The sequence below is a fragment of the Scomber japonicus genome, chromosome 17 (assembly GCF_027409825.1).
Source record: "Scomber japonicus isolate fScoJap1 chromosome 17, fScoJap1.pri, whole genome shotgun sequence".
Lineage (NCBI taxonomy): Eukaryota > Metazoa > Chordata > Actinopteri > Scombriformes > Scombridae > Scomber > Scomber japonicus.
The window spans coordinates 27,198,637-27,215,101 of NC_070594.1; the positions used below are offsets into that span (position 1 = coordinate 27,198,637).

At 40.1% G+C, this 16,465-nt stretch overlaps 1 protein-coding gene across 1 annotated transcript in view; it reads right to left on the reverse strand.

Moving 5' to 3' along the window:
* ube2j1 (ubiquitin-conjugating enzyme E2, J1) overlaps positions 1-16,465 on the reverse strand; it is a 48,912-nt gene continuing 32,447 nt past the window's right edge. Inside the window, exons 6-8 of the mRNA XM_053337170.1 lie at positions 7,967-8,096; positions 6,032-6,160; positions 1-3,076 (exon numbers count right to left, since the gene is read on the reverse strand). Coding sequence (XP_053193145.1) covers positions 2,783-3,076; positions 6,032-6,160; positions 7,967-8,096 — 553 coding nt within the window. The 3' untranslated portion in view covers positions 1-2,782. The remainder of the gene's footprint in view (positions 3,077-6,031; positions 6,161-7,966; positions 8,097-16,465) is intronic.

Consider the following 16,465-nt stretch of genomic DNA (forward strand, 5'->3'; position numbering starts at 1 on the left):
GATGCTGAGGTACAATAAATCTTTATTCAAGCTGACACATGACAAACACATTCTTTCATTCAGTGATTTATTTGCTGTTTATAACTCAGTATACCAGCCCTGGGCACAATAAGTGAAGAGGCAGATATGAAGAGATTCTGAGAACGCGGATACTCCCAGAAGATCTCTGCTGCCTTCAAGTAACACCTGGACACATGCAGGTACGAGTACGTTGCTCAAAAAACCACAAAATAAAACTACCGAGACAGATTTGTTCCCCTCAGCAGGTAGAATGCTACAAACTACCTCAGAGCTACGTGTATGCTGCCAAGTCATCGTAAGCGCTTTGCTTTCATGAAAACCACATTCCTGTTTAACTTGTGCAAATAATCCCTTAAATTATCTCGCTGGTAAACGTTGCCGTGGTGATAGCAGTTCAAAGAACAACGCCCACATGTTGTACTTGGGTAAGCATGCTGTATTTAGCTGATCCTGAATCAGTCAGCTCATTACCGTCACAGAATTGCAGAATTTTTTTTTTTTTTTTTACACTACTGGCTCTGTTTTCATGGCGGTGCAACAACCAGCGCCCTCAAACTTTGCTGTTTTTCTGACTTTAAAATTGACCTCACACACTGAATCCTTCCCAACTTTTTAGTAACTACTAGTTGAGTTTCAATCTAGTGATTTATTCAACCAGGCTACACCATTAAAACTTAAGGAATGTCTTAGCTAGTGTACTGGAAACAGCTGGAATAAAAAAAGCAATAAACTATGTAAAAGGAAATCACTGTATCACCAAAAGCTGTAACATAACTTGTTAAAATTAACCAATAATACCTGTAAATGTTTTATTGATACATACTACATGCATGGAAAATGTTTTGTGTTTATAGCAAAAAAAGAAATATTCAATTACGCCACCCAAGCAACCTCATTTAAACATTTAGTCTTAAAAACATTCCCAATTTGAGATGTATTGTGTTATTTTGTAATTCAATTCTTCTTATTAAAGAGCAATTCAGTCAAGTGTCAGGACAGATGTGACCACCAATAAGCTTCACTCTCCGCAGGTCAGATTGAACTGTTGTGAGTTGGTAGAGTGAGATACACAACAGTGAGTGGGTGTGAACATTCAGTATATGTCTATATAAGGATTACAGTGGTTTATGTGGTGAAACAGGTCTGAATGTTGTAGTTTATAGACACAGGAGCTGCTGCCACTGACTCCAGGTCTGTTTGTGCAGCACTCTGCTGCTACTGTGGAGACTCTAAGCAACAGCAACACAACAGCAAACTAAATACTGTGCAACAATTAAAATAAAGCTCATCATGTAAAAAGCAAACGATTTGAATTAAAGCCTCTTCACTTCCTTTCACCTGCTGAAGGAGGAAATCTCAGTTTAACACCCGGACACACCAGCGGGATTTTGTGATGTCACAATTTCAGAGCCAATCATGGTCCTGCATGTAACCTACACGGCCGTGATGTGGAAAGGCCTGGAGTGCACAAACACTGAGAATAGACATTACAGTGAAGTAGAAGGCATGTGTTGTGATCAGCTGTTAAAATTTGCATGTTGTGGATTTTTAATGAGGGAGAAGGAAGAGGAGACTTTTGTATGACCCTATTGGAATGGATTATATTTTATGCGTCTTAAAAATGTTTTAAAACAATCTCCAACCAGTAGCTGGATGTAAAGGAGCATTAAAAAAAGTCTGTTTCTTACAGTGTGTGTCCACAGTTGCATAATGCTGTATGAAAACCTCCTTCAGGTCATTCTAATGTACAGCCTCTGCCACAGTGCAGTGCCTTTACACACAACCTCCCACTGTGATTACATCACAGTCAAACACTAACCACACATCAGACTGCTTGCTTACTTTACTGTGCCTCATTATTCCCGTGCATCACCGCCTCCTTTCCACCTATTTTTAACAAAGTGGTGTTACGCTGCAGACGCTACTGTGATCATTCACAATGGAAAATGATCAGTTGAGAGTGTCGGATTAATGCGATCACATCATCCTATTAATTAACTGTTACGAACTCAAAGCGCTTCTGCTCACATCAAGACGTCTCTCCATTTGTTGAGCAGCTGTCATGCTTCTCTGTGATTGGTTCAGCACTGCTACAGACTCTCATCCACCACTGTGGACTGGTTGTTGCACTTGTGCCTTTAAAACAGAGCCCCGTGTTGTGCGTGAGCTGATCTATCAGGAAGTTAAAGCACATGAAGAAGTCGTCAGTGTGACACTCAGCCTGCTCATACACAGTGTGCACATGTTCCATGATGAAATCCTTACTTTGAGACAAAATCCCCCTTAATTCCATGTTGTTGACACATTATATTATAGTTTTAATTAAATAACCGGAACAAGTGGCAGCCCTAGGATAGACAACAATTACATGAAAGGGGATGTATGTGTGTGTGTGTGTGTGTGTGTGTGTGTGTGTGTGTGGCTGCTGCTGAACTGATCACAAACATAACAAAGCTTTCCGTTCTTAAAAATGCATGAGACTCTGGAGAGTAAAATTCACATTGATTAAAAGACACCCTGGAGGTGTTGTGGTGAGAGCAGCGCCTCCTCTGCAGGAAGCAGAGTTCCCCTCAGTGGAGACTGAACCCTGTGCTAATGAGCAGGGAGGGCACAATGTCAGTGTCAGCCACCGCCTCGGCTCTGGCCCTGGCTCTGGCTCCACTGCAGCTGATTATAGTTCTGTTGGGCCTGTATAGAAGGAGGTGCTGACTCTGGGTTTGAGGAAGGAGGGAGAGGGGAGGGGGGGGGCAGCCGAGTGCGGTCACAGCTCGTAGTCGAACTTGTACTCGTTAGCCAGGTAGATCCTGCGGAAGATGAGCGCGGCCAGGGCCAGAGTGAGCACCACGATGAGCACGGCTGAGCCTGCGTGGCTGTCGTCCTGAGGCTGGTGAGGAGGAGCGATGAAGGCCAACCGGCTGGCTGCTTCTCTGCCGTCTCTCTGGCCCTGCTGGTTGTGCTGCTGGGCACGACGCTGCCGGGGGCTGAGAGGACGACCTACGCTGGGGGCCGCGGGGGGCTGGGGCTCCTCTTCACTGGGGGCTGGAGACGCCTCTGCCTGTAGAGGATGATGGGATGAGGAAGATGTGAGACTAAACTTAACAACAGAGCTGAAACTAACACTAAAGAAAAAGTAAATGGCAACAATTATGATAATCCACTTTCAGATGAGGAAGAAGGAGATGAGCTTTAAAGAAAGTTTAACCCTTTAATTGCAAACTTTTTGTGGATAAAAAACAGAGAAATTATAATTTTTAAAGATATCTGGAGAAGATTTTAAAGCAACTAACTGACTAGTTTAAGCTTCTCCAATGTGAATATTTTCTGTTTTTTAGTCTTGTATGATTGTAAGATCAATCTTTGGGTTTTGGACAGTTGGTAGGACAAAACTAGACACATATCAGAACATCACTCATAGTTGTGTGAACTTGTGGTGGACATGTTTTACTTTGTTTCCAGACGCTCTAGAGACCAAAAGATTTACATGCACTTTCATTAACACGCTTACATCGACAACTACACAAAACCATGTCTGGACAAGTAGTGTATACATAAGAATAAAAGACTGCTGCAAGCTAATTAGACAAATTGTGTGTGTTTGCTGCCACCAGAGACATTCTCTTCCTCTTAAAACACTTCACAGAAATCATGTGTAATTCATGAGTTTCCTGGATCAGCACATTGAAAACTAGCGTGAATACTTTATGTTCGAGTCTAAAGATAAAGTTATGTTGCTGCTGTTCATTGAAAGTGACTCCTCTGTGGAGGGCAGGAGGCTGTGCGGGGGGGAGGGGGGGGGACTAACCATTGAGTGGAGCTGATGGGCTCAGTTTTTCATACAGAAAGCAAACACTTCACCCAATTAGAGATGGCTGGAGGGAGGAGAGGCGGTAAACAATACACAGTTATCTCTCTGTACTCTTTAAGCTCAGCTGGGCAAGGCAGTGTGGGATACCCAGGACGCACCGGTAACACTTAAATAAGTCCTGTTACCCATACGGATATGGATTTTGAGTATGAACCAATACTAATACCAGTAATAAGCTGTATGTTTCACTGTGTGCAGGAGACTGAGATCAACAAAGAAATACATAGATTTAAATGTACTGATTTGTATTTTTTAATAATGTCATTGTCACTGATACTTGATCCAGCTGTTTGAGTCAGTATCAGATCAATATCTGATATCAGTATTGGTATTACTGCATCTCTACCGCGGGCCAGTCCCTCTCATTTTGGATGAATTTAAAGTCTCCAAGCTCTACGGCAGATGGCGAGTCCTATTTCTGACGTAGCCCTTCTCAATTCATCCAAACTCACAAACATTAATCTAAGTTTACCCCCCTCTCTGTTCCTTCAGACCCGCTCACTGTAACTCTGAGGGTAGCAGCTGGTGCCAAAATCAATCCGCTTAGGCAACCAAAGTTGTCCCAAATCATCCAAACTGGTGAAAAGGAGCCATAGAAACACACACGCACGCATGCACACACGCACGCACGCACATACACACACACACACACACATACAACCAGTACTGGCTGCAGAACCAGTTCCTGCCATTTGCATTAAAAATGATTGTGGAGCTCGCTGGGATGTCATCAGGTGATGAAGCATGCCACCAATTAACAGGAACAATGGGAAGGATGGGTAATTGACTGCACACAGACAGCAGCATATAATCCTTTTGATTGCAGGATGTGGAGCTTGAGAACACCCATCGCTCCTCTGTCCAATATTCTGGAGCTTAAATGGATGAAAAACAAAACTGAAGACGGATCTGTGTTTTAATTAGAACAAACATGAGGAGGAGTATGTTTCAACTCTGTGTTTCATGTCTCACTGAGATTTATAGATTAGTCTAATTGTTCAGTGTCAGCTTTCAGTGCTGCTCCCTCAGAGTCAAATAACAGTAGCTTCTTAGATGAACTATTGGCCAGTTACAAAGGAAGAAGTCCATCATGAAGGTAGAAGATTCAAACATCCTCATTGGAGCTGCAGTATCCTCAACACATGAGAGTTCAAAAAGAGTTAAAATAAATCCTACACTGCACATACTCCAATTAGGGAGGCAGCAATTCAACTCATATGAACTCATACGAATGATTTTTTCACGACACTAAGGAATAAACCTCATTTAGTGTGCATCTATTGGATAGTATAGGTGCATACCTTTGGACCCTGCTGAACGAGTACACCCCCACATCTTCACTTCCTTGCTCAAACTTTGTAATGTGGTTTTTTGTTCAAGGTTTCAAAGTTTAAGGTGAGAAAACCTGATGATGGGTTCAGTCCTCAGACTGTGGAAGGCTCCACACGAGACAGGCTCAGATTCTCCTCATGAAGAATACCACAGAGAGGCTGATGTGTCAAATCAGTGGAGACACCTACCAATGTAGCCTACCAATCACACACTGTTTTATTATATTACAGCCAATGTATTATTACATGAGTCAGTGAAAAGTATCAGGTTTGTTAAAATGTACATTTAGTATTTTTGTTGGTTTTATATCATTTAAATGACATTTGTACCATTTTTACCATTTTCATATTATTGATCAGTTAAGATAACATTATATTCTATAAGTTAAATGCTGGGATCTCAGGTGGTGGAAATAAACATGACGAGTCAGAACCTGAAATCTGTGCAGTAACAGCTCATTGAACAGCAAGCTGTGATGGATGTTTACAGCAGGCAGTGTGGGTCATTATTTTACCATTCACCTTCAGTTTTTTATACCATTGGACAACTCTGGGGATTTGTGTCCAGACTGTTTGACTGTTTGTTTGTTTCTTTGTCACTGATGTCGCCACATTCCCACTTTTCTGCAGTTTACTGGGTAAAATAGTATGATCATAAACTGCAATCTTTTGACTTTCTCCTGAGTTTATTGTTCATTTGGTTCCCTACTAGTTGTTACCTTGGCAACATCCACTGTTCTATAGGAGGTGACCTGGCTGAAGGCAGGTTATGTGCTGACATGTGCAAACCCCACCGTGGCAGTGTAACACCTACCAGTTCAGCCTGGGGCTCCACATCAGCTTCCTGTCCTGCAGATGTGGAGGAGTCTCCCTGGGTGAGTGTGGAAGGCTCGCTCTCTGCACCTCCGCTCTCGCTCGGCTGTCTGGATAAACTGGACTCTGCCTGTACACGTACACACACACACACACACACACACACACACACACACACACACACACACACACACAGCTATCATCATCTCTGCTCCTGACATACAGCTGGACAACATTTATATTCAGTGATGTTAAAGATAACAATTATTCTTTTTTTAAATACATCAGCATGTGATAGTTCCTCCCTCATGCTGGCTCACTGGGTTAATTACCAGTTAAACACATCTGAACATCTGGATTGAAGTGCAGGCTGATAGACTAACTGACTTCTGGTTAGATGTCGTCAGTTGTTATGATTACCATAAATTCTTAAATAAAAGCCATTCATGCATTAAAAAAAGAAATAATGTTCAATAACTAAACATTTTCTTATCACGTCTAGTATTATCTGTTAAACTGCCTGCAGATGTTTCAGATTAAAAACCTACTGAGCTGCTGGAAAGCTTTAAGTGTGAAGTCTCCAGTTTCACTGACTAACTGGGATCAAAAGAAAGAAAGCAGTATTTATTTACCATTTAGCACTATGACTTTTCTCTATTAGTATTTCAGAATATCTGTATCAGCAGAGCTATTTAGCTAAGAGCTGTTTCCATGGTGAACACTATTTTAAGATCAACTTTTAAGCCAGCGTGGATGACAAGTCTTTGAAGTTTCATTAACAAATGAGTAGAAGTGACAATACTGTGAGGTGAATTAAATCATTAGTAGAACAGCTTCTTCACAGCAGCTCTGTGAGGAGAAATCAGAGCAGCGGTGAGTATAACATGACTCATGACTCTGAGAGAAGTAGCCCCGTGATATATTTAAATAATCAATTCATCAAGGCAACAAGTAAACATGGAGGAAGTGTTGAGTTTGAAAGATGTTTGGTATTCTCAATTAAATGATATGGAATATTAAATTGTTAAAGTGATGAGTAATGGTGTAATGTGAGTGCACACAGACAGAAAGAAAGGAAAATGGCAGTGCACAGTTCTTTGCAGCTTATGCCGTCAGCTGTTCTTTTGCTCTCAGGGTTAAATCGTTGAGTGAATGCAGCCATTTCTGACAGACATGGAAACACTAAAACTGTGCTTTACCATAACTGAAATCAAATCACAGCAGAGAAGGTTATGGACAACTGTGACTAGCACTTGATCTATATTACCATGTATTATATGTTTTAACCTTCACATACTGTTCATATTCTGACTCATAATTAGTCTTTACACCAATCAGAGAGCAAACAGAGTGTTTATCTATAGAAAAAGACATAAGCAATCACTATTTTATGGTCCAGGAGAACATTTGATATAATATGATGAGTACAACAACATGTTTGAATGGTCAGTTTTTAATTGTTTTAAATAAACACAGGTCAGATTTGGTCAGGTTTGGTTGAGTGTACAAAAATGTGTATCAGCTGCACAAAAATAAAAATATGAAGCTGTTTTTGGTCATATTAGGAAAAGTCCACCTAAAAGTAATGTATATAGGATGTTTTTACAACTCTCCAACATAATGATGGGTCAGATTTGACCCTGAACAGTATGTAAGGGTTAAATGTGTATGTATATTACTATTAATTATTGCTTTTTTATGTACTGTCTTTTTTTTTTTTTGTTTGGTTTGGTTTTTTTAGATTTGCAATATTTGTGTTTCTGATTCTCTGTGGTGTTTGGGTGGGTGTGAAAATGGACAACATGCAAATTTCGGTATTTTGGCATTTCATACCGACTGTTGTGTTGTTGGAAAAAGGAAAATATATTTTCTTTTAAATTGGCTGAGTGAAACTGAAAATCAAACATGAACTTGTGTATCAGCCTGTGTTTTGTACCTTGAAGCTGATTTGCTGGGCCAGTTCTTTGGCCTGGTGGTCCTCCGGGCTGGGGTTGCTGTTTGGGGTGAGAGCCAGGAGGGCCGAGCGCATGGAGCAGCCGCACGACTCACAGCAGAAGTCCTGGGACCTGCCGGAGAACAGGTAGCAGATGGGGGGGTGAGGTCAACCTGATTGCAGGAGTGTATCGGGCCATTTGGTGACTAATCAGGCAATTCCACTCTACAAGCAAACACGAGTCTTTACCAGTGACACGTAAAGAATGAGACGAGCACAATGGCAGCGGTTCAAACACAGAATAAATGATCTGTTAGTGTTTATTATGAACAGTACTCAACGTGAATGTTCAGGCTCACTGATCACATTACATCAGGTTAACCTTCCAAATTCACTGACTAATTAACCTGCCAAGAGAACCTTCAGTGCAATTTGTGTGTATAATATACAGTATAGGGAAACTCATGCTTGTAATACATGAAATGACATTAGGTTTGAAATAGGAAAGTTTCCACCACATCCAGAATGTTGATTATTAATTATGTCTTTACCTTAAATACACAAATACTACTTGCTTAAAGCTGCACTAATTAGTACATTTATTATTATTATCATAAAGCTGTGAATAAGGAAAAATCATTGTAAAGCACACATAAACATATCTGCATTGGTGGTTATGTGTGAATGCAGAGCTTCATCCTGTCTGCTCTGGTTGACATGCAGAACAACACAGCAACATAAGAAGAAAATACAGGCAGGTAAATACACTGCTGCACACTTCTAGTGAGTCCCAACTGATGATTGTCAATGAATCAACTTTAACAATGGATGGAATGATAATATGAAAGGGGTTGTGAGTAGTGATGAAACCACAGTAAATGATCACCACAGTACATCACAGTCCTCAAGAGGTTTTTACAGTTCGAGTGTTTTACTACCTACAACCAGGCTGTTTTGATTCAGTCTCACGTCTTCCATCAACTTCATTTGCAGCAGCAGCAGCAGCAGCAGGCAGCTGTTTATAGTGAAAATGTTGTGATGGACCCACTGAGCACTACCTGCCGAGCACCAATGAATGTGTAAATGGACAGCTTTCAAATGTAATAATATGTCCATGTTGTGTGTTTACAGCTTGTTCTACTACCCCCTAGTGACTGGTAGATGTCTTGAGCATAGACTGTATAGAAGAAATGGAAGTAACATCGGTGGTTTGCGGACTGCTGCTCGGAAGCCAATAGTTTCGAATCTGGCCAGCGCCATCTTGAAAAATTCAGGTGCATGCTGGGAAAAATAAAAACACAGATTCTACTTGTATGGGAATGAGGCGGGGCCATGGGTGGAGCGGGGATGTTGCTATGGTTGCGAGGGCTGGATCTCGAGGACATTGGGCAATCAACCTGTCAATCAGGACGTAGCCACGCCCTAATGCATACCCTGCTTTATCATCAAATATAAAATCAGGGAAGCCAAAATTTCACACTGCATTGAAGAAGGCTTTAAACTAGCGATTGAGACCATAAACACATTTTGAAAACGTTTACTGAGGTTAGAAATCAAGTGAGAAGTTGGTGAATTCTCCATTGACTTGTATAGAGACGGTCGTCCCCTGGTGGCCTTTTGATAGAATGCAGTTCTAAGTTACTTCTGCGTTGGCTTCATTTCAGAGGACCGTAACTCCCTGCCTGGTCTAGAGCAGATTTTAAGGGTCAGTGTCAAGGCCCATCTGGGCATACTGTAAAGGTGCAGTATCTAGAATTTAGTGGCATCTAGCAGAACTTGGTAGAAGTGGAATATAATATTAGTATGATTTAATTAGTGTAAAATCAGCTGAAAATAAGAATCATTGTGTTTTAATTAGATTAGAATGAGGACTTTATATCTACATAGGAATCAGGTCCTCTTCAGCAGAGCCCACCATGAGGTAGTAGTACCAGAATTAAACACCAAACACTGACTCTAGAGAGGGATTTTTGCTTTTTTGTTTTAATTTCGTGGCCACCGTAGATTCTCCTGCATGCTTGAAACAGGAAGAGGTTATCTGTTGATTGCAACCTCACTGCTAAATCCTACATATCAGTTCTTTAAAGGATCAGTATTGGCTAATATAAATCATCTTATTACACTGTTTTGTCCACCTCAGTCTGATAGAGTTGCAGTGCTGTTTGGCTTTCGGCCTGCAGTGCAGCATTTCACTCCTATATGAGAGTGAAAGTCAGACTGTGGGACTGTAAAAAAAAGGATTTGAGCATGCTGGTGCAAGTGACTCGAAACTCTGATATCCTTGTTGGCAAAATACATAGATTCAATAAACTGTGACTCTAACTTGGCAAATAATAGCGGTCAGCCAGCAGCTTCTCATTTCAAGCTGACTGTGACTTTCACCAAGAGAAGATCTTATCAGCTGTCACTGGTTAACATAATGTTAACCAGTGAATAACCGTCAGTGAATAACCGTCAGTCCAGAACTCATTGTCTGGTTTGTATGTTGGCATTCAGTAAAGATCATTTGTGAGGTGAGGTGGACAGCTGCAAGTCTTTCTATAGTTCCAATAACTCCAGTTAAACTTCCATTAATATCAGATCAACAATTTAAGCTGATCAACTTAATAGTTTTGAAGCAGAATCTTAGGTATTTTGATAAAGTAGCTCATTAAAATATGTGACAAAGTCAGAAGACAACAGCTGACTTTTACTTTGAGAGAAGCTCATTAAATCAACATTACTTATCTTCTGCTGCTGCTATGTCTGCATCACATCACTCTCAGTATTGAGACCTGGATAGGGGCCAGAAAAACATGGCTGGGACACTCCTACAACTTGGGTCTTATTTCTTAGGTCAGCATTGTAGGTAGCAAAAAAAGGTAGTAGAAAGAGTCGCATGGGGCAACAAAGGAAACAGATGAACAGACCGGTTGAACACAAGCCAAGAGTTTATGTAGATTGTCTAAACCACTTTATTTGGAGGTCAAACTGAAAGTGAAAGTGAAAGCACCGTCCATCTGTGTACCCATAGCTATGGCAAATAGGAAAGCTCAAAGTCAATCTGTTAAATATGATGGATGTTTTCAAGATTCAGTTTGGGTAATAATTTTACTGTTTGACTTTTTTATTCTCTGTCAGTGTGGCTAGTTTCTGAGTTTAGCAACGTGTCTGACTGCTTTTACTTCTCAACTTCTTTTTAGTGATCAACATGATTATCAGACTGAACAGTATTCCATCTGATATTGTTAGTTATGTAATAAATGAAAGCCCATCAAAGAAATATACCAGAGTTGTTTTTCTATACATGTACTTACCATTTCCTGCTTGGTGGACATTTTTTTGCATGGAGTTAGCAATGTAAGAAAATAATGTAGATATTATTAATCATACCTATAAAACTTTCTCCAGCTACAACATAACAGCAGACATATTTGACCACTGAACACTTGATGTGAGCTGTGATTCTGGGATCTGACAAGTCTCTCCTAACTTTTCCTTAAAATCAAACCCTAGTCCTCAAATAGATGAAGAAGACGCCTGTCTATACACACGGTCCAGCAGTGTACCAGGCAGCCAATCAACAGTTTGTTAGAGCCACGGTTTAGATTTGTTGGCCGATGATCATAGCGTGCAATAACGTGAACAAGGAATACCAGACAAAGAGCTCTAAATTACTGAGGCACCTAAATGTTACATTTCACAAAGTTATCAGCATGTACAGCGGGAGACTTATTGATTTTCCTGCCAAAGAAAAATGTAACCATCATCTGCTGCTTGGTAATTTGGGCTCTTGATTATAAAGATTTGACTTTTTTTTTTTTTCAGGGTTGTGTATGAACCCTGTAAAACAGGCTGGCAGAAGCCTCAGCATCAAACACAGTGTGCATCTGTGCCTGGCTGTTTGTGTTGCTTTGGTTTTTCTGTTTGTGCTGTTGGCTGCCTCGCTGCGTATCCTCAGATGACAGGTTTGTTTTTGCCTTCACCACCTTTAGCACAATCGCATGCCAGTTCCCTGCTTAGGGTTCAGACCTCTGCGAGCACCTTTAGGCCCTCGTGTCAGTTCTGACAGCGGGGCTCGCTGCAATATCACTAAGAGAAGGATCAACGCAGCCGCTTAGTGCAGCGATGTGGAAAAAAAAGAAAAAGAAAAAAAAAAAGGAAAACAACATAAAAATGCAACACATAAAAGAGGTTTTTGTAGATTTGTCTTAGAAAAGCTAATCATCCCTTGCAGCAGCTAATGGACTGATACAGCTGTGAAGAGGAGGGATGAATCATGCTCTAAGGAACACCACATCATCACTGTGGAGCTCCTCAGGCTAAAGGTGGCAAGGATAGATTTGGATACATTATGGTATTAAATGATCCAAATCTTCTTTTTGAGTCAAATGGAAATTGGATTCTATTCAAGTGAAGTGACTATAATGTAACTGGTAAAGAGGCTTATTAGGAAACAGGCTTATATCATGACACGGTCAATGCTCTCTTACACCTCCGGTCATCATGTCCCTGGTCTATGACCGTTTATACAGGCACCATGCACACAGGCTCTAGGATTCCTCACTTGAAGGACTGTTAGAGCCCGTTTTGGACAGAAGTGCTGATCATCAGGAACTCATCTAAGCTCTTAGAGAAACGCCAAAACTGGAGATTTGGTTTGCCAAATGTGAATTTCAAACTGAGTTGTGTTAAGTATTAATTCAGAAGTGTCCTTCCTGTAATTTCATTTCATGTGTAGTATCATGTAGTGGCAGAAAGGTTTCAAAGCTTCAGAATGCTTCAAACTAAATCCTTGTTGGATTGTCTAACGGGATTTAAAACTACCTCTCAGCAGTTCGAATCATTTTTATAACTTTCCAGAACAGATAATTAATGATGTGTCTGGAGGTATTTTTAAATCATGGGGGGGATCAATCAGGTTTCCTACCTACCTACCTAACTAATAGTATTATAAACTGCCTGGAAACAACTTATTAAAAGTGGATCAATGGTTGAGTTAGATCGTCTCACCTGTACCTACACCAAATATAGCAGGTGTCATTTTTTGTCTAACCATCTGCTGACACCTTTCAAATGATTACAACTCTGGCTAGAAAATTTTCCAAATGCTAGATCACACACAACCAACAAAACCGCTTTAAACATCCTTATGTTTTAACAAAAAATGCCTGTGCAATGCAAAATAAAAGGGGCGGAAACATGCCCCTAATTACTAACATGGCACTATCTTGCATTTTGCCTTGTTATGCCTCCAATGTAGTGTTGAGTTGTTAAATATTAATGCGTGGCGTGACAGTAACCGTGCCCCCCTCTGGCCCACTACGAGCCAGAGGGGACAAATATAGGAGTCTGTGACCACACAATTATTTTCAGAGCTTGAAGCAGTAGAAAATGTTGGCACCATGGCCTGGAGGGTAGAAGAAAATATATACTGCTGTAACTACTGTACACCAAAAAGTTAATGTAGCTTCAAATAATGTGACAGCTGAGGGGAGGTGGAGGGGTAGCAGGAGACAGCAGGGTGTAGGGGTATAGTCTTCCATTTAACATTAACATTATATTAACTTTAGAAATGTAAGCAATAGATTGATGTCATATTTCAGCTGTTGTCTGTGTCATTCATTTGATTTCTACTTTAAACAGCTGTCCACATTTTAGCCACAACATTACAACCTGAAGTGTATTTTATGGATGTAGCTACAGTGATTGTGTATTGGAGTAATGCCCCGAAAACAGCATGTGTGATTGTGACACATGCTCCTACACTGCTACACACACACACACTTGTTGACTATGGCTGGCTCGTGACTCGATGGATGACAGCCCAAGAAGGGAAAAAGAATTTGCTTCCCATAAGTCATTAAAAGATGATAATGATGTATGTTATTATAATATTTTAGCATACACGCTTCTGCTGGCATGCTAACTAGCTAGAGGTGTGGCCTTCTGCAGAAGACTTTGGAATCTTTAATTGTATCAGCAGTTGTCTTCCAAACAGGGATGGGAAATAAAAACAGGTTCCAGTTTAGAGCCGGTTCCAAATTGTGTGATCCATCAGAATTGTGAGGCTAAAGTTACCTTCAGCTATCTTGTAGTTCTGGCAGAAATTGCATTTTTTGGTTTAATGACTAAATACTTAACTTTGTGAGATGAACATGAAAGTTTACTGTGAACTTTTCTACGCCGTCACTGTGATAGGATACTAACTTTAGCAGTGGAGCGGTAAAGACCATTTATCTTATCTAGCAGTTATGTTTCATATATTGATCAGCATGCCAGGTCATTGACAGTGGAGACAATAAATCAGTTGCTTCACTGAGAACCTGTGTGTAGGCCAACTTTTTTTTCCAGATTAAAATTTGACCAGGAATCGTTAAAGACAAGCAGAATTGATAATGGTAAAGTAAGGTAAGGTAAGGTATCTTTATTGTTTCCCCTAGGAAGAAACTCAGTTTCAGTAGCCTCGTAATGGTGAAAGTGATCGAAACTGAATAAAAATGAAAATAAAATACTATATACAATAAACAATCTCTGTGTAAAATAATCTGCAATTATAGACATCTACAATATACATACATTCCTGATATTATATGCAAGTGTGCAATGTTCCTGGGGTTGAATAATAAGGACAGCCTGAGTCTTTTCTGTTTCTATCAAACTAATGACCAACCTTCTGAGGTGGACTCACAATATGTAACTTTGGAGAAGCTCCAGTTTTGTTGCAACAGTCTCAGCAATTTGATAAAACAACCATCCCTTTAGTTTAGTTCAGTGCTGTACAATTTGATTAGAATCAAGAAACTAGTATCACCTCTGAGTTTGAATCAATAGGAGCAGACTTTGATATATATAGTATGTGTGCTGCTTTGTGGGATGAATCTGAAGATTTAGAACAAACTGAATGTCTTTGTGGCATTGTTAAATAAACCAAAATACTGTGTTCTTGTCCGCTTTTAATTCAGTTACTTCTAAGAACCAATATACAGCAGGTCTGTATATGAACTGTGTAGTCAAGTGTCAGCAGTGAGTGACATTTTCATATTTATTTGTGAGATGTCCCAGATCTCCACAGATGTTTGTCGTGCCACATAAGCTGTCCAACTTCTTTGGCAGCTTACTTGTCAGTTATAAAGTCAGCAAACTCAGAAAATATTGGACAGGAGTCTTTTCCTGCTGTGCAGAGGCCCTTCACTGACTGACAGCTCTCACAATCACCAGGGGCACAGAAACAGGAGATGAAAAAGCCAAAGAGAAGTGCTGCCTCAGCCTCACACTGGGTGAAAAAAAAATCCATCAGGGAGATAAGCAGCCACATATTTATAGCAGAGTACATCTTCCTGTCTATCCACACATGTGTCTGTGTTTAGCTGCCAAATACTGTGTCAGAAATTGACTTTTTTAAATCCAATTTTAAGCCACATTTTTACAACTCACTCTTTTTACATACATCTTTTAACCAATTAAGGATTTTAGACATCAGATATAGATTTTAAGTTGTTTTCAAGAACTGTTTATAGCGTTGACAATGCGACTCAACTGGCTTCGGTTCAATGCCAGCCAAACAGCGCTGGAGAAACATAACATTTTTAACATAAAACTGCTTTAGTCTTTGTTTTTAGCAGTTTTGATCACAGGGTCTGGTGATGATGGAGGCCTGGCTAGGAGAGAGAAACTGTATGCATGTGAGCAGTGTGAGAAGAAATGTAACGTGCTTACCAGAGGCTGATCCACGGCAGCAGCTCTCCATTTCTAGTCTCCATCCTATAACATTGTCACATTCTCAACACTGGATCTGCAGCTACATTCTGTAAAGCATCTTTATTTAATTCCACTTTATTTCCTCTCAGTCCAGATTCTTTGGATTCATTTAATAATCAGTGATCCGTCCTCCACCAAATTGCACTATTTAAAGCTAGGAAACAAAAATCAAATAAGGTCCCCTGGTTCAATGATCGCACTCCAGCCCCACTCAAGACTCTGGAGACAATCTGAATGTTACTGGAAAGTGAACAAGTCCAAAAAAAGCACATGACACAGTTTTCTGATCATTTACAGACCAAATGATTATTTGTCAGATTAATTAATGGTGATAATATTTTGTTGCAGCTCTAGTCAGATTAGCATTATTCAATTTAATCATTTCTTTAGTCTGTATAATGACAGACATCTGCTAAAAATGTCCAACTAACTTTTCCAAGAGTCCAAAGTGATGTTTGAATGGTCTGACCTACAGTCTGTTTATGATACAAACACAGAAAAAAAAGCATAAAATCTTGACAAACTGCAGAATTTAGAATCTGCAAACTTGAAGGCATTTTTGCTTGGACAATTACTCAAATGATTAATTCATAATGAAAATACTTGCCAAATATTTTTGTGTAAACCGGCTAATCCATCACTCTACAATTTGTTTTATCCCTCAAGAGCCCTCAAAGCAAAACCTTCTTGTGTGTATAATTTCATTTAGACAACATTTACTATGAGGAGTTTCCACATAATCACAAACTCACATTGCTCCAG